This window comes from Amphiura filiformis, chromosome 11, assembly GCF_039555335.1.
Source record: "Amphiura filiformis chromosome 11, Afil_fr2py, whole genome shotgun sequence".
NCBI classification, from domain to species: Eukaryota; Metazoa; Echinodermata; class Ophiuroidea; order Amphilepidida; family Amphiuridae; genus Amphiura; species Amphiura filiformis.
Window position 1 is genome coordinate 56,240,849 of NC_092638.1, and position 19,371 is coordinate 56,260,219.

Consider the following 19,371-nt stretch of genomic DNA (forward strand, 5'->3'; position numbering starts at 1 on the left):
CATTTGTGACGTGTCATGTCAAAAGGAGACACTTTTGGGCAGGATCGTAAATGGAGAAAAAGCCCAAAATCTGCCCGGTGGTGATTTTTTTCACAATTTCGTTTTGTTGCGAATTTGTAATGTTATTAATGTTTAAAATATTGTCTGATAGTTTCAGACTGGAATATAACTGGCATCTTGTATTTTTTGAGACATTTTTCAAGGTAATTCCTATTCTCAACATTGTCAAAGATATTTTTAAAGACCGATATCTCAATTTCCAATTTTATAATACCATAACTTACGAACTCAATATCTTCGCTTTAGTAATGTCCGATTTCATTGGGGAAAATGGCGTTGTGGAGCAAAGTATCTCTATATTTAAGATATGTAAAAACCTCAAAATTGATAACCTGCCCAAAAGTGTCTCCTTTCGACATGACACGTCACATTTAGGCCTATAGCAACATAACATTTATAGGCCTACACTGAAAAAACAGTTAGAAATCGGGGATAGATTACCGTAGTTTAGAAAGTTTTAACTTTTAAAAATGTTTAGAATTTATCATTTTAATGTTTAGATTAACACATTCCATTTCATGTGATTATCATCTATTTGGACGTTTAGGATCTAAATATTAAAGTGTTAAAAAAAAAACACTTTAAATGCTAAGCATTAAACTTTAATCGGTCCCCGATTCTGGATCTGATCTGGATATTTATGTCGGTATGAGCACCTCATATAAAACCAACACCACCCTGAACTTCTTAATGCTGCTTTTTAAAGTCCATCAACTTAAAAATTGATGGACGCGGCTAAAAAATAATTTAGTTGGAGCTGAATCGCTTTCTTAAAACTGGCAAGTGTTGGTGCCTCAACAAGGCTGGTACATTCAGGTATGGTTGCTGGAAAGAAGGTGTCCCCGTACCGTCTGGTTTTGTACCTAATCTGAGTCTGGTGCTTAAAAGGGCATTTCGTGATCCACAGCCTCATCCCCCAACCGTTCTCAAAAGTTGGGATTTTTATACCACTGGAAACCTCTGGCTACATAATGTTTATGTACCAAAAATTGCTTGCAGATTAGGCTTAATTCGTTTAGCAAAAATATCGTCAAATTTGAATTTCAACGAAATTACAACACTGGCCTATGGAGCAGCCTCAAAAGTATACATATAAATCATGCATAACTCTCAAATGCAAAATCGGAATCAACTGAGATTCAGGTTGGGAATAAGCTTTTTTCATGGATAGGCCTATGCCTATAGGCTCCTATAATAGGCATAGGCCTATCTACTCAAAAATGTCACTTAAAGAGGATGCTAGGATCACGAAATCCTCCATTAACACTTTTTTTTCAGTGTTGACAAAATATTTTGTAAAAATGTTTGCCCAAAATATTTTACAATAACGTTTTAAAAGCATAGGCCTACATGAACGTTTCGAATAAACGTTTTAAGGTGGTACAACACCCCTTGATAAATTTGTTACTATTTTTGCATTTTTCTCAAAAACTAATAAAACACTATTAACAAAAGTTATGTAGGGCCTATATTATAAGGTCAAGGAATCCAGTTACTGACTCAAGACAAGTACCGGATGAGTTATTGATTTATTGATCAAATATTGGGTTTCCCTCCGTAACTCCGCAACTGTTGTCTGTGCTGAAATAAAATTTTCAGTGCGGTAGTTATATAATATACATATGTTACTTGTCACCAATGCTATAATTTTTGTGAAAAATGCAAAAAAAAACCCACAAAATTGGGCAGGGGTGTAGTACTGACATTAAAGGCCCATTCAGTGATTTGCTCATCCGGACGATCGTAAAAATCATCAAAATTCAGATATTGGTACCTTTGTCATTGTCACAGATGTGCTAACATAGCCTGCTAGTGGTTCAGCCGAAAGCCGTGTATTTAAGACAAAATAAGACATTTTATACGAATCTGTAATTTAGATACTGACAGTATCTAAATTAGCTACGTGTATTTGAATGGGGCTTCAACTTCTTCAGTAGGCCTACTGCTGTTTTCTTCGTGTTTTGCCAAATTTGTCATTTCAAAAATACCAAATGACAATTTGAATGACTTATCCTTCACTTTTAAGCAATTTATAAACTATTTTAATTTTTCTACACTTGCGCTGGGATCACTGAATAGGTCTTTAAGTGTTTGCTGGGTTATTCTGTTTTAAAATTTAGCAGACGCCGGATATAGGCATACGTGCTGTCCCGTAAAGACAGCTCGTGTTACATCAAAATTTCGTCTTGATTTGGAGCGAAATTCGTCCCGGATTATCACGAAAATGTAAGTGTTATACAGCTAGATATGAATTTGTATACAAAGAAACGGTAAAACAGACATAAAAATCTTATTAATCATGCATGTGGCTTTTGATGTCTTTGCGTTATTCCCGTGATTTTGGGGCACGTATTTAACTTTTGCTCTGGCACTAAAACACTAAGTTAGTGAACACTGAACACTATGCAGAATTCGACAACTGAACGATGTAATGAATCATGTCCAAGGCAAAGACCTATACCCAGGGGTCGATTTTTGCCGTGGCAAGAACTCTTATACAATGATATAGTGATAGTCAGTATTAAAAAAGTAATACAGATCTGGGTCACGTCACATTAGACGTTCGCTTTTCATATCTCTTTCCTTGACCTCATGACCTTGTCCTTGTAGGAAAGGTATAACGTTGAGGAGATAGGAACATGTACCGAACATCCGGGACCTACTCTGCCATGTTTGGCTGAGTAACGGTACATGAACACGGTCTTTTGTGCCTATGTAAATTAGTCATTGTGTAAAGCTGTGTTTATACCCATGAGTTACTCATCATCAGACTGAATCATTGTCGTTAACTGCACAAGTTATGTGTGCAATTCTAGAGAACGTTGACCGACAGAGGGTGTCAATATAGGCCTACGTGTCGCTTTTGAAAAACAGTGAATTATGCGCATGCTCAGCAGGGTTCCGTTAAGGTTTTAAAATGTGCGTCGTAATGACGCAAGTTTGCTGACGAGGTTGCAAAAACTTGCGTCCAGACAGATTTTGTGCGCCCATCTGAAATTCACGATTATGACGATACACACGCACTCGGTCTACACCTCATCAAATGTTGATTGTTAAAAAAAAATAAAAGTGCATTTTCGCTGCGTGATATTCCATCTCCATTCGCTATGATAATTTTTCTCATTTCTGTGTCAGTTTTGGTCCAAACGTGGTCAAAAACAGGTGCAAAAACATGAGCAAAGTCTGTCAATCTTGAGCAATTTTCGTTCAGTACTTTCACTTCGCGTTTCTATTTTTAAATTAACGTGCTGTTGATGCTACAAAAACTAAAACACGCGCTGCCACAAATAATACGAAAAAGGGTTATCATTTGGATTTTGTCTTTAAAATTGCTTTTATTCATCGTAACAATAATACTAATAAAGGAAACCTAGATTATTTATGAGAAAATAAACCTAAAATATTAAAAATTGAATATTGTCAGGTTGTGATAAATAATTAAATAAACACCGCACGTTAGCGGCACGTGCTTGCTTGTAAACAAAACAGCTGTACAGCGATCATTCGGAAAGCATGCAAAAAGTGCACGATTTCCTGACGTTGCATTTACAAATATTGCAGAATTTACTTCAATTCTCAGCAGGTGGGTCAAAATTTTGGGGCTTTTATTATCTTAAAAATATAAAAGAATAAAATTTCTTATTTTTATCATCAATTAATGATAAAATTTGAAGTTTTGTCTGCGTCCAAATGCATGTGACATGGACGCTTAAAATACTTGATTAGCCATGTGAATTTGCGTCCAAATTTGTAAAATACGCGTCTGGACGCAATGACGCACACTAACGGGAAGCCTGATGCTCAGCAGGCAAATACGATGGCGATTTAGTACACTGATCATGCGTGCGATTCAGGTTTCTGCAAAAGCGATCGAGTATAAATTATGCATCTTTAGAAATGACCGGCGATTGTGTGTTCTCAAGTGGGTTTTATCATATTAATTAGTGACCTGACACACATTTGTATTGGTTCGATCAAGCATTGAAATTATGCTTTCATTTTTTGTACTGGATCGTTCAAGTATGTCCAACAAATTTTTCAATGTAAGTGCCTCTGGCCCTAGTGGAAGTAAAAACGGATACTATGGCCAGAGTTTTAGGGCTACGTCACATGGAAGCAACTTTTTTAGGCTCGACATCACAAAACACACAACTTCCACAAGTTCTTCTTTCGGGATACTCTCCAACATTCCACAAGGAATCACACAAAGAGGATGTGTGAGTGCGCAATGCTGTGCTGCTATTTAGTCTCTGATATTGTTTATTGTGTCCTGGTTCTTGAATAATTCTGATGTGCTAGTATTGAATTGGAGTTATTCCTTCAATTGAGTGGAGATCGGGTAGTTCCAATAATTGGAACTCACGGCTCCGACCGTGGGTTCCAAGGAGCTACGTGTATGTGCTGCCGTGATTTAGCGTGCATTCATCACCATATTCACATATGTACACAGTCGTGGAGTGGACTTTTGCTGCTCATAAAATCACTCAAAAATCATCTTTTGAATATTTTTTTGGAATAAAGCTGATTCATAGAATAAGTTGAGCAATCACAGATGACATACATCAGTGACACAGGCTTCTAAAGTGAGTATTTTACTAGATATACTAATGCAAACTTGCCAAAATAAAACCCTGGAGGCACCTCACTGGAGTACCTACAACTTGAGAACAAGTCCTCAAAAGTTCGAAATTTGTAGTTACTACAACTAGGAGATCGGGTGGGAGTGAATTCCAATCAACGATGGTTGATGGTTGGCTGGGACATGTTAAGCACAAGGAGGAAGATCGCTAGGGTCAACGTACTACATAAAGCCATAGGGGGTCACCTTCCATGAGGCCCTTGAAAATCATCTTTTTGAATATTTTTTTGGAATAAAGCTGATTCATAGAATAAGTTGAGCAATCACAGATGACATACATCAGTGACACAGGCTTCTAAAGTGAGTATTTTACTAGATATACTAATGCAAACTTGCCAAAATAAAACCCTGGAGGCACCTCACTGGAGTACCTACAACTTGAGAACAAGTCCTCAAAAGTTCGAAATTTGTAGTTACTACAACTAGGATCAACGTTAGGCCTTATGGAAGAACAGAGGATACCTTTAAACATCCACTGAATGAGTAACCCAGGCAAAAGAAGAAATAAAACAAACAATGGTGCAAGGCACAAATGAGTTCTTGAAACAGTTGGTTCTTGAGTGGTACGGTATGTATCATGTGTTGGTAGTTGAGCGTCTTGTGTAGCGGCTGGCCGGGCGCAGGTAGTCCGACACTGGTAGGGCCAGGTGACCCCCTATGGCTTTATGTAGTATGTTGACCCTAGCGATCTTCCTCCTTGTGCTTAACATGTCCCAGCCAAGAGATCTTATCAGACCAGATGCACTAATGGTTTGCTGGTAATCATTGCAAACCTTGCGGGCCGCTCTTTTCTGGATTTTACCAATCTCATGTATACTGTGTACATTTGTAAAGGGGTCCGACACACTAGCGCAATATTCCACAGTTGGTCTGACAAGAGCAGTGTATGCAGTTGCTTTAGTTTCCTTATACAAGAGCTCAGGTTTTTCTTTATGAAACCAAGCTTTTTGTTTCCAGAAGCAGTGATTTTAGATATGTGTGTCAGTGTGTGTCCCATTTGAGGTCTTGTGATATTTCCACTTCAAGATATTGAGTGAGACGTTGTTTCTTCAAGAATGGAATTACCCAAACTATATTTTGTCATGATGGGTAACCTAGAGCCAGTAATTCTAAGGAGAAAATATTTCTGGGCATTAAAATTCATTTAAGCCACTTGCTTTCCCATTCGGATAACCTGTCATGATCATCCTGAAGAGATAAAGCATCATTGGTATTTTAATGGTTCTATAACACACAATCGGTCGCAAATAACCTGACGGAGGACGTAATGTTCTCCGGCAGGTCATTTATATCTAGACTAAAAACAGCAGCAGGCCAAGCACAGTACCCTGGGGTACCCCAGATCTGACTTTCGCCCACTGGAAGTGCTCGCCGGCTACTACAACACCTTGTAAGCGTTGTAACAAGAAAGCATAGAGGGTGACTAGGGTTGGGATTTTCGGGTAATTTTGTGCCCGGTACCCGTTTATTTTTCAAAAAAAAAAAAAAAAAAAATTTTAAGTTTTTTTTTTGGTTTTGTAGTGTCCTGGATTATAGGATCATTCATGGTTGACCTAAAAAAAAAAAAAAAAAAAAAAATCAAGATGTTTTGTATTTTAATGTGAAAATTGATGTCATAGTCTATTAATGATTTCAAAACGCATTGAATTTGAATGCATTTTGAAATCATTAATAGAGTATGACATGAATACTTGTATATCAATTTTCATATTAAAAATACAAAACATCTTGAAATTTTTTTTTTTTTTTAGGTCAACCATGAATGATCCTAGCATTTAGATCTATGTCCGGACACTACAAAACAAAAAAAAAAAAAAAAAAAAAAAAAAAAAAATATATATTTTTTTTTGAATTTGGGTATCCGGGCATGGAATTCCTGCCCGGTACTGCTACCAGGCGGGACTCAATTCCCGGGACTCAGTCCTACCTTAAGGGTGACCCAATAAAATTGCATTCATGAAACATTAAAAAATTGGACCATCCCAATTGGAACAGGGATGTACATGTTGGAACCATCTTGTATAATTGTTCATGATATCTTGGTTCTGCTTGCAGGGCAGGAAAGAAAGACAAAGAGGACAGTGATCCAGAAAATACTCTCAGGATTCTTGTAGGTAAGTCAACAGTATTATGTTTCATGTTTTTTTTTTTGCGATCTGGCCAGGGGGACCTTGTGGTTTTTATTGGGGGGGGGGGGGGTGGACTAAGTGAGTCACTGGTTGTTAATTGTTATACACCATGTTCCCCCATCCAAGACTTGTCCCCATAAAATGATGATGAAATAATATCACGATGATGATCCTACTCCTCCTCTTCCTCTTTCTTCTCCTCCTTTCATTGTCATTGTTGTTATATGATAGTCAATATGATTGATAGCATGTACAGCATCGTCAGCATCATCGTCATCATCATCATCATCATCATCCTACTCCTTTACTCCTTCTGTTTTAATGTTTTTCTTTCTCCTCCTATCATCATCATTCAGGCCTCAAAATTAGCTAGAATTTCTGAGGGCCATTTGGGCCCTCGATCTTAAATGTTTGAGGGCCCTCACAAATTTTGGGCCGAATCTGGGCCATTGGGTTTAACCTATGAACCCCACAAAAAAGTGAGAAAAATGGTAAATTTGGGCCTGCTGGATGCATCTTTTGCATGCCCTCACTGATTTCCAGGGTCGAGGGCTCTTGGGCCTATCTTATTTCGAGGCCTGTCATCATTGCAAGGCTTACATGTATATTAAGCAGACACCCAGGCTTTTTTTACCCCATGGTTGCCCAGTTTTGGCTCCTGGTCTGTCCAATATTTTACACTGTAAACTATAGGACCAGGAGCCATCTTTGGGAACAGGAGCTCTTTTTAGCATCATCATGCGAAGGCACATATATGGGCACAGAAAGCTTGGCCACCCAAGGTAATCCCCTTTGGCAAGATATAGCCGTCCATATATCTAGCACCGAAGGGTTGGGGATTCAAAACCGCACCTGACAAAATTAAAATCTCTTCATCATCTCCATTTCCTTCCCCTCTGCCAAAAAGCCTCGGCAGAGTTAGGGTTATACAGTACATTACAATTGTGTTAAAATCAGAATTTTAAAATGCATTGAGGGCATCCTCCTCAGCAAATGTTAAAGCTTTAACCTGCACATCTAAATTTCATTTTAATCTATCTGTTATTAAGTTTTATGTTTAATTTTATCCAATTATTGCCACTTACAGCTACAGATTGTCATCTTGGATATGCTGAGAAAGATGGTGTGAGGAGTAAAGATTCACTGAATACCTTTGAGGAAATCTTACAGCATGCACAGACACAAAAGGTATATATACAACCTTGAGGGAGCACTCACATGTAAAGGTGGTAGGGGTCTGTGCAGCCCTCAAGGTTCCCTTATTGCAGGCTCCTCAGCAGTTCCAAAGACCCACAGTTGGGGATCATGCCTGAGTTCTGTCGTCTCACCTTAAGGTTACACGAAGAAACGTATAAAAGACGTATAAAAGACGTATAAAGTTGTTCTCTAAAACAGAGTTTTCTCAGTAATCAAATATCGCAGCAAGTGAAATGTTGGTGCATTGGATGTAGCTTAACATTTTTCTTGTGGATTTATGCAAATTTTTATAATAACTTTGAAAATCCTTCGTTTAAAGCCGCTTTTACGCACCATGTTCACAAGATCAAAACGCGTTCCATGACGCTTTTTTTCAAATATACGCCCGTATAAAACCACGCCAAGTGATTGTTTTCCTCTTTTTGTATTGTACTACAAATCGATTAAAGAAATAATGTTGCCATGGGGAAGAACCAAATACAGTACCGATTAAATTTTAAAAGCCCGTTTTTGGGGAACATTTTCGAGAATCTTGCCCGAGAAAAAACTGTTTTGTGAAATTATCGATATCCTGATTACGGGACGTTAATTTAGACATCTGAATACCTACATTATTTCTCAACATTCTGCCAATTGCTATCCCATTTGATTTTCACTCCAAATTGAAGCTGGTATTGCAAAAAACGAGGTTTTCCTCCATCAGTTCGTTCAAAATTTCAGCGCCGACATGCGTGTTTATTCTAAGAGCCATTGTGCGGACGCGATTGTAATCAAGTAATTGCATCCAATTATAGTTATATATCCGCTTCGAGAATCAGCAATTGCGTAAGCTGATGTGTGGCCGAGTGTATAGAGCGTTGGACTGGGAATCTGTTATGAACTATTTTTGTGGGTTCGAGTCCCCGTGTGGCTGAATTTTCTTTTTATTCTTTTTTCTCATTTTTACTTCCTTTCTTTCCTCTTTCCTTTCTCCTTTTCTTTTTTCATTTTCTTTCTTTCTTTCTTTCTCTCTCTTTCTTTCTCTTTTCACTATTTCTTTATTCTTTCTTGCTCCTTTCTTTTTAGTTTTATTTGATTGATTCGCTGACTGCAGTGAATCGTGATTGATTGTTTTTCACTTTATATAATTCAGAAATTTGTAGGCCTGCTAAGTCTGTCATGTTGAATATTCTTCCCAAATTCGATTTGCAAATAGGCCTAATTGCTTTTTGATATTGTTGTTGATGTTATTGTTGTACCCTATTACATTGTAACCAGGGAATAGCAGCATTGATTTATTTCATCAAAGATATCAAGGCTATAAATCCAAAATCAACACATTTTCCAGGGCGTAGCTTGACGAAGTGCCCCCAATCAATTTTAAAATTTATAAATTCCTTATGAAAATTGCGAAACCGCTTGTGCCCCCCGTCATCCGACCCGGCATGCCGCCCCTCATGCCCCCCGACTCACGAGCTCCGGGCACGAGCTAAGCCAAGTTTCATGTCTGGATCGATATTCTATTGTAAGTAGGCCTTCGTCCCGGTACGCTTGTTCATTTTCTGCATGGCTGTTTCTGTTATGAACTTACGCCCCTCTGAAATCCAGCGCATGAAAAACTCTCGGCTAACCTTAAGCAAAACTCTTGACAGTATATAGCTTTTTAGCTCAATTTTGGAAAAACAAAAATAGAATTTCTTTGCTCCACACAGCTTATAAATAAGCTACAAGCAGGATTGTGTCCATATAAGGCTTAAAAAAAATAAGTTGACTTGCCCTTATCGACCGACCTAAAAATCTGAAAAAACAGGGCCACTTTTTTTTATTGTTTTTTTGAATGTCAGATTTTGATATTTTGGTTTATAATGTCAAAATATTTGTTTTATTTATGTTTAACTGCGGTATAAACAAATTCTGTGTGTGTGTTTCATATAAACCATATGACTACGTTGAAAACATGCTCTATTTTATTTTTTGAAAAGATATTATAACAACAAATTTCTGCAAATGATGATCTGGATATCTAAGGCATTGAATGAAAAATATAAGTCCACCACGATGTTATAAAGCAAGTGCCCTATACCTACAACACAGAGCCATGCACTGATGAGGTCACGTTCATGTGCAGCTAGTATAGGAAAACGGACAACAAGTTGCAGCATTACACATCATGTCATATTTTTATGAAAAAAAAAAAAAAAAAAACTTAAATTGACCAACCGACCCAGGTGTTGGCACATAAAGGGCAAGTAGGCCTAATAATGTTCCTAAGACATTGTTGTGACTCTCCTCACAGGTTGATATGGTACTCTTAGGAGGTGATCTATTCCATGAGAATAAACCATCCCGCAAGTCTCTACACGGATGCATGGCTCTAATCAGACAGTATTGCATGGGGGAGAGACCTGTACAGATTGAATTCCTTAGTGATCAGGCAGTCAATTTTGCTGCTAGTCCGTAAGTATCACCATGTTGTATTGCACAGGGGAAAGACCTGTAAGCCTTTAATCAGGCAGATATACAGCTACATGTATATCAAAATGATTGGTACAGGGTTGTGGATTTTTTTTAAATTAAAAAAAAAAAATTAAAAATAATTTTTTTTTATTTAAATCGGATTTTTTTAAATTTAAATCATTTTTTTTTTTATTCCAAGAACTGCTATACCCCATGATAAAGTCAAGAGAGTGCCAGTGTAATGCTAGTCATAAGCACAATCCTACCAGGTATTTACAAAAAATCAAAACATGTTTTTACATTTGAAAATTTCAAAGAAAAAATTTGGTAAAATCATGGGGAACAAACCTGTTGAATTCTGCACGTGGAAAATGAATTTTTAGCAATAGATAAAGTGACATATAGAGGTATTTTAATTGTATCCAAAAGTTGTATAAGCATTAAGAATGAAGTAATACAGTCAATTTAAGCAAGAAATTAACTTACATTTATCAAAAATGGTAAAAAATGGAAAAAGTTGATTTAAATCAGTGATTTAAAAACAAATCAAATGAATTAAATCAATGATTTAAATCAAACAACCCTGGATTGGTATCCATCAATTTTGATGTTAATTGAAAAGCCTGCCTCTTCCAAATGGAGCATTAGATACTCTTGATGAAGTGTCCGAAGTGTTTGGTTCATGACTTGTTATACAATATTTCTGTAAATTATTTAGATCTTATGTTGAATTTCAATGTGTCAGATTCATCCATTAGCAATGAAAACTGATGGGTACCTATCATATATATCTTCCACAACTGGAGTGAGTATTTCAAATGGAAGTTACCCAAATTGTCAATTCTATTTGAAAGTCATACTCCCTCTGTGGAAAACTTTATCTAAATTTTCCACAGGGGTAGTGTGGATTTTAAATGGAATAGCCCAATTATCACCAAGATGAGGAATAATGACTTTTAATGTTTTTCATTTTTCCTCTTTATTTTTTCATTTGCAGATTCCCAGTAGTCAATTATGAAGATCCTAACCTGAATGTACAAATCCCTGTCTTCTCCATTCATGGTAACCATGACGATCCAGCTGGGGTAAGTTTGTGTCAACTACTGCAAATTAAACTGACTTTATACAATACTTGCTAGTAATGAAGTGATTTGGTTTGCATCTGACAAATAGTGTTTTTTGGTCCTTGATGAGAATTACTCTTCCGTATGTACAGGCGTAGAAAAAATGTTTATTTCCCACCAAGAGAGTTAAATTTCCCTCTAACAGGATTTCCCACCATTTCTTATGTTCTTTATCCAGAAAAGCAAAATTTCCCTCCAAATGACAAAATTTGCCATCAAGGAGATTGCCAAATTGCTCATTTTCTCCAGGCCTGCATATTTACCATATCCAAGTTGGTTTGACAGTCGATATTTCTTCAATCCCTAATTATGAAATATCTATTAATTTACTGTTGTTAATTGATTTGAATGTTTCCATGTTTTTTACTGCACCCCCCAGTTTTTGACACATATTTGTTCAGTAAAAATATATCAACTTTTTGCCCACAACAGCCAACTTTACATGTATACAACAATTTCCATCAAACTCAGCCCACTTTTGGCCAAAAATGGCTGATTTTACATACATACATCAAATTTAAAGAAGAAGAACACAAATCTAAACAAAAAAACAGAGCACCTGGATCGGTCCGACGCGTAGAACAGGTGTTTTTTATCGTCTAATGGACCTACATGTATTTATTGCTTCTTCCCTAATTAGCACCTCCTGTACATGGACTATTTTAACTGTCACCTGTTTCAGCAGAACATTGCTATGCACTATTATATATAGTCTATATATCTACGTCGAGTCACCGGCACTAGCTTTGAAGTTTGGTGTGTGCTGCGTTGGCTTAGCATGCTTTCTTGAATGTACATATGTGATCGCGTGCGTAAAAGTATGTACACACACCAAGTAATGCTATGCTAATGCAGAACACGCTGAAATTCAAAGTTAGTGCGGGTGACTTGAGGTAGATGTATAGACAATAATAGTCTGTATACCTTCCTCGAGTCAGTAATCATGTTTATTTAGATATTGTTTTTTCTTGTATCTCTAAATGTAATAAAGCAAATTAGGCCTAGTATAAAAGTATACATTTCCAGAAAGAAAATGATGCAAGTAACCAACTAGAATAACTGCAAAAATTAACATTTTTTGAGTAAAATCTCAACAATTTTAAATTACTTTTCTGACTCGAGGAAGGTATACGGACTATAGCATCCAGTTTGGTTTTAAAACACAAATAGTTAAACCACAGAAAAAAAAAGCTGCTGGGCAATGGCTGTGACGTTTGTTTACACTATAATTCAATATTGTGAATTGCCGCAGATGATTCACAATCTGAAGGTCTGTTACTACCCCGCAATTGCTTTGCGGTGCGTTGCTGATATATCGATTACTTTTTGCCGCAACTCAATGCAACTTGTCGCATATGCAAGTATGTGCGTTGTAGATATATCGATTACTTTTTGCCGCAACTCATTTCCAAGTTAAAATGTATTTAACTTTATTGCGATACCACAATGCAGTATTCTTGCAGCAATGCAACTTGTCAAAATTTCCAAGTATGTGCGTTAGTTACCGATATATCGATTACTTTTTGCCGCCACTCATTTCCAAGTTAAAATGTATTTAACTTTATTGCGATACCGCCATGCAGTATTCTGCAGTGCGGCAACGCAACGCATCGCAAAGCAGTTGCGGCGTAGTATGAACAGACCTTATGCTTGAATCTGTTAGTGTGGGAACAGCAATCTATAAATCAGAATTGAAAATAGAGCCACTAGAAGGTACTTCAGAATAGTTTGTGTCTTAATCTGAATCTGAACATTTCCTTTAAATGAATCAGTCATCGTCTTATGATCTTGTGATGTACCATCATAGTCCTTAGCAACAATTGCCATAGCAACAGATGCATCTGCTTCTACTCCTCCCATAATGATGTCCCCAAAGTCTTTGTCTACAGCTTTTGGATGTACCAAAATGAGATCTTGGAGGCGGGAGGATATGTGAGCATAGTTTGCAAAAATCTCAAATTCCGTGCCGACTTGGGCCACTTTCTCAGCCAACTCGCAAGCTCCTTGAAGTTGCGATAAATTTGTGTTGAGCTCGTCTTTGATTTGGTTTATTACGACTGCTTTACCTGCTTCTTGCTTGTGTAGTCGTCTTTTGTATCCACCTAAGATCAACTCCAGATGGCTCTTGTAGTTCCACTCTATCTTGTTCAGTCTGCTGTAAGTAAGCTGAGCGGATATCTCCAGGTCGCTGTCAACTTGATTAGTTTCAGCAAGACATGTCTGATATTGTTCTTGGATATCTTTCCCATAAGTAACAAGTTCTTGTAACGAGTCTGCCTGTTCGTTGGCGATGTCCTTCAGCCGGGTGTATTTGTGGTCTTGATGACCGTTGTCTAGTATGATGCAGTCAGGGCAGATGGTAATCTTGCAGGTCTCGCAGAAATATCGGATGGATTCGCCTTCGTGGCTGCTGCAGAATTCTTGGGATGGAACTGTCAGTTGCATTGAATCATCGGGCACAGGCATAATCTGGAAGAGACAAGATCATGTTTGAGTATTATGATCAGTTGCATAGGGGGTAGTGAGGCTAGGACAAGACACCCCAAGAAACTTACCTTGGATTAGGGTTAGGTTTTAGAGTTAGGATTATGCTTATGGTTAGGCTCAGGTGTTAGGATTAGTGTTTAGATAAGGATACAAATTATCATTAGGACCATTATATATTCTGAAATTGCTATGCTGCTTGTAAACACATTTGCTGTTCTTGCTTGGTCTTCATATCGTCGGCAGAATGCAACACGTAAGTGCAGTAGAATGCAATAGGTGCCATTTGCAACATTTCAATAAATGTTCTTACTTTTAACCAATAACACTAGAAAAAAACACCCAACTACATGTAAAGGTGATATCTTGGGTTAGCTTAGTGGCTATCAGGAAAGAATACAGAACGTCAACACTTTACAATGAGCATGATGAGGGGAATGTGCTGCAAACAAAAGGTGTTTTACAAAAGGCAGCTATTACATTCTACTGCACTTACACGTACAATAGTGTTGCACTCTGTCAACTATATTATTTCAAAACCTGCCAGTTCCATGCTTTGAAGTCAACTGGGTGGGACCCCTACCAAATTTTAAGTTGAATATCCCGCGGGGCCTGCTGGTCAGTTATGATCAATAAGTCAACATTTTCTTTCCCATCAAGCAATGGATGTTGATACAATGAATGTCATAGAAATATGATGCATCTGTTGCGACTGGTTAGTATGCTTTGAGTACATGTAACTGTCACTCTAAACTTAGTATTAAATATAACCTTAAAGCTAGTAACACCCGAAGAAGTTCTCGATGGGTACTACCATTATAAGGCTAAGTTAATTATCACTCACTGCTACTGCATCAAGAGAATAGGGTTTAGGATAAGTATAAGGTTAGGGGTATAATAAGGTTAGGAATGTAAGGTTTGGGTTGGGATAGGGTCTGTTATTAACAGGGGTGTGAAATCTCCTCTTTTAAACTGAATTCTCTTTTTTGGAAATTTCTTTGAGGCAAAATTTTAGCTTTTTCTTTCATTTTCAGCCCATTTTGAGCATATTTCAGAAAGAGATTATGGTTTGGATTGTGGTTCTGGTTCTGGTTAGTATAAAGCGGGATCCCGCATCAACTTCAAAGGAGGTGACCTGAAGTAAACTTGAAGTGTCGGTGTCATCAAAAAGGTCGCGGAGCCTTGATTTAAAAGTTTTTGAGTTGCAGCAATGATAATGAAGTTCCTCCAATGATAATTCCATGCGTACATATTTACAAATTTAAGACACATTGAAGTGTATACCTACATGTTTATGTGGTTTCGGGTTTGTAGCAATGATAATGAAGTTCTTCCAATTATAATTCCCTGCATACATAATTTGTAAAGTATATAAATGAATAAGACAAGTGTATACCTACATGTTTATCAACAGTATCCTTGAGATAGCTGACCAAGAAATGCGGGGCAAATCCTTTGACCCCTTCAAACGGTATCTTAGTCCTCTTCCTACACGTCGGACAAAACAGATTCTTGCCTGCTCCTCGGCTCATTTTTTCCAGACAACCACAGCAGAATGCATGGAGGCATGGCAGAGCACGGGGATCGGTGAAACGTTCTAGACATATTCCACAGTTAAGGAATGTTTTGTCAATTTCTTCTGCCAGAGTCGGTGGTTGATGTATCTTAAGTGTAGTAGCCATACTTGGTGACTATGTAAGTGACAGTTGTATACAGCAGACTTGAGCAACTTTTGTCAATACCTGTACAACTTCACTGCAAATTAACCCTCTTACGCACTTGTAAGGGCCATCCGGCTGCTGTTATAATAAACTTAAGAGATAGCAGAAAAGTAGCCAATGATATGCAGTAAAGATAGGACAACTCTTAATCCAGAAGCGCACAATTTATTTACTTTTTTCTGTGGATAAGTTTGTATAGATTACTGCAAGAGTTGTTGATTTGTGAGTAAGTGCAGTGTTGCCTGCGATCACATGTCAACCCAGATTAGGGGGACAAGGGTGAGAAAGGAAGAGCCCAAAACACATACTTGTTCTGAAAATACTGTAAGGCACAATATTTTTATTGCGCACAATTTTCATGATTTGAAATTTTTGCGGCATGGAATTTTTGCAAAATTGATTTTCTTAAAAGGCATAAAAGAGGAAATATTTGCGAGTATGACAAATTCATGAATCCATGTCATTTGTAAAATTTATGGCCCCTGAACATGTATAAAGCAAAACCTCCTATATGTAACCTCTTGGCAGTTTTGTTTTAAACATGTTCAAGGGCCATAAGTACATTTACGAGGTTTTTCCTGCCCAACAACGATTTGTGACTTATTCATGAATACAAACGAACATTTCATACTTTCAGATATATATACTTACTTACAATTATCTTACTTCTTACCAGTACCTCAACAGTATTATACTGTTTGAGAAAGTAGACAACTTTTACAAAACCATAGCTTTCTTGGAGGTAACAAAACTACATTATAGAACTATTGGGCTATATATCAACAACCTTTGGCAACATGTAAAGCAACTCAAAAGTTATTTTCTATTCCTTTCTGAGACAGTGACAAGGAAGTATCCTCAACTTGAGTCATCAAAGATATAGAGGGAAGGCAAACTATTTATTTGCATAATATGAGGGTATTTACAAACAAATTGACTTTAAAAAAACTTTACAATGATATTAAAGGCCATAGTATGATCATCATTATTGAAATGCATTATTCTGATATCAAGTGACTGTGATATCAAATTAAGCATACAAATTACATATTATCGTTATTACTGTGGACTTGGCTATTTTCAATCCAATAGCTTTAATTACCCTAATATTGAAATTTGAAAGGAAATAGCTATAATAGCAGAAGATTTCTTACACTTCCCACAATGCATTTCTTCCCTGTATTGATTTGCTATCTAGCGCAACATGGGTAGATAGTGACAAAAAATACCTAAATTAACTGAGCTCATCCAGATCTTACCAGTTGAGGTATTCCATGTCACTATCGACCAGTATATGTTACACTTAAAGGGCATTTCGTGATCCACAGCCTCATCCCCCACTTTTCCCAAAAAAAAGTTGAGATTTTTACACCACTGGATACCTCTGGCTACATAATGTTTATGTACCAAATATTTCTTGCAGATTAATTCGTTTAGCAAAAATATCGCTAATTTGAATTTCGCTCTGGTGCACCAGAACGAAATTACAACACATTGTCTATGGAGCAGTGTAATACACATAATCATGCATAACTCGCAAACGCAAAATCGGAATCAACTGAAATTTTGGAAATAAGCTTTTTTGTGGATATCTACTGAAAAATGTCATAAAAAGAGGATGCTAGGATCACGTAAATCCTCCTTTAATAGCAAATTGGTACAGTAAAGAAATGCATTGTTGGAAGTGTAACATATCTTTTCTGATTATAGGGTATTATAGCAGTTAAGGCACATGTAGTATTATAAGTGTTGTAAAGTGATCCATCCTATAGGAAGTTTTCATTAGGTGTTAATGTATGGAATATGTAATAAGATTAGACTTAATTTGCTAATGATTTAATTCATTTAAGGTGGGTCAGAGGGCTGTATGACCTAGCAGTGTTAGCATTCATGTGACCAGCTCCAACAAAACCTGGAACAAGTTGTCGTCGCCAGACATGTTTTTGAGTTATTATAGGCCTTTAAAGATGACATTCCCATTTTGAATTCTTTGTTTATAATTTTAATGGTAGTTGACTGTAGGACTAAGTGGACTTTCAAATCCTTGAAAGAACTTATTAAAAAGAGGTTTATTTAATCAATAATTAACAGTTGAACTATGATTATCCCTATTCAATCCTGAGTAAGGCAGGAAATTATTTGGCCCATTACTCAGAATAGCAGGTTGGCAAAAATATCAAGGTATCATTTACAAAATTACCCATATCTTGAAAAGTATTGATGCTATTTATATAATTTTGCTTACATATTTATTCAAATCATGAAATGTCAAAAATGTGACTTGTTCCTGGTTTTGTCAGAGCGGGAGAACAATAACTTAACAGACAAAAACAAACAAAAAACACCTTAACAGATTTTTGCCCCTAAATACTCAATACTGGTGAAAAAGGAGAAATAGGATTAGGAGTATTGGTTTTCTGCTGTGATGCCACAAGCAGGCCCATACACATACTTGTGATGCCACAAGCATGCCCATACACATAATATAAAAAAAAAAAACTTTTAATGCCAAGGCATGGCATATTGGCTTGCTTGGCCATAGTGAAATACTCACCAATATTGATTCACACAATTTCAATAAAATTAGCCCTGAGAGGTTCCAGGTTCGTATCCAAGCCAAGGTTGGATTTTCATTTCATGGCGAGAGAACTGTTACTGAGAAAATGGGGGATGTGAAATTCAGAATCCATAATATTCTTAAGGGGGTACTACACCCATTGATTTTTTTTTTTGCATTTTTTTGCATTTTGTGAAGAAATTACAAAAAAAAATGGACAAAGTGGTATGCAAAATGAAGGGGCAAATCTTCTCGCTTTATTGGTGGCATCGGTATCAACGTAGCTTACATGCTTTTAAAAGTAGAAGCCAAAAGGTGGTACATCACTGATGATTTAAATTCACTTCATTTTGGAAAGCTTACTATCAACGGATTTCGTTAAAATTTTGATATGTGTTGCTAACACGTTAGGGAAATAAAGTTGATATGTAAAATGGGAATAAGTGGTTCCTGATTTCTTTAATGACTTCATGAACTTGGTGCTCCACAACTATTAAAAAAGGAACTGGTTAAAATGCTTCTATTTTCAATGTTGAGCTATATTTTGTATTTTTAACTTGCGACATTATTTCACTGAAACTTAATTAAGCCACAGGTAACAGGTTACCACAACCATACTACAGCAATGTTGAAAAAAATTGTATTTCTTGTCACCTATACCATCATATTGGGTAGTTTTCCGTAAGCTTAACGCTTGTGATTTTGGTAACTATTTTATATTTATTTGTGAAATCCATCGCAACTAGGCATTCTAAATTGTACTCACCATTTACATCCCAAGGTATATTAGTATATCCACCTTGCACTTCTCGATATATATCCAGTTAAAGACAGAATATCAAAATTATTCCTCATTATGATATCACAAACTCTCACATGTGTATTCAAAATTGATGCTTAAATTTGACCTGAACCAATTGACCTATAACCTGACATACGGTGACCTAATAGCCTTTTCTTCTCCTAACAACACATTATAATATTATTGACTAATGACTATACATCCATTGTGTAAGTGTTTATA

At 36.8% G+C, this 19,371-nt stretch overlaps 2 protein-coding genes across 2 annotated transcripts in view; one reads left to right on the top strand and one right to left on the bottom strand.

Moving 5' to 3' along the window:
• The first annotated feature begins 2,197 nt into the window (after nucleotides 1–2,197).
• Nucleotides 2,198–19,371, top strand: part of LOC140165037 (double-strand break repair protein MRE11-like) — a 76,493-nt gene continuing 59,319 nt past the window's right edge. The window contains exons 1-5 of the mRNA XM_072188450.1: nucleotides 2,198–2,286; nucleotides 6,755–6,813; nucleotides 7,916–8,016; nucleotides 10,301–10,461; nucleotides 11,459–11,546. Of these exons, the coding sequence (XP_072044551.1) occupies nucleotides 2,285–2,286; nucleotides 6,755–6,813; nucleotides 7,916–8,016; nucleotides 10,301–10,461; nucleotides 11,459–11,546 (411 nt within the window). The 5' untranslated portion in view covers nucleotides 2,198–2,284. The remainder of the gene's footprint in view (nucleotides 2,287–6,754; nucleotides 6,814–7,915; nucleotides 8,017–10,300; nucleotides 10,462–11,458; nucleotides 11,547–19,371) is intronic.
• LOC140164055 (tripartite motif-containing protein 3-like) lies at nucleotides 13,120–16,007 on the bottom strand. The gene is made up of 2 exons (XM_072187317.1): nucleotides 15,470–16,007; nucleotides 13,120–14,054 (listed from the first exon to the last, which is right to left on the bottom strand). Exons 1-2 carry the CDS (start codon nucleotides 15,749–15,751, stop codon nucleotides 13,245–13,247), a joined length of 1,092 nt encoding a protein of 363 aa, XP_072043418.1. The 5' UTR covers nucleotides 15,752–16,007; the 3' UTR covers nucleotides 13,120–13,244.

Excerpts from the sequence above, each read along its gene's own strand:
- LOC140164055 (XM_072187317.1), bottom strand. The coding sequence starts at position 15,751 with ATGGCTACTACACTTAAGATACATCAACCACCGACTCTGGCAGAAGAA. Across the intron at positions 14,055-15,469 it reads AGGATACTGTTGATAAACAT|ATTATGCCTGTGCCCGATGA; the intron begins GTAGGTATACAC and ends TGTCTCTTCCAG.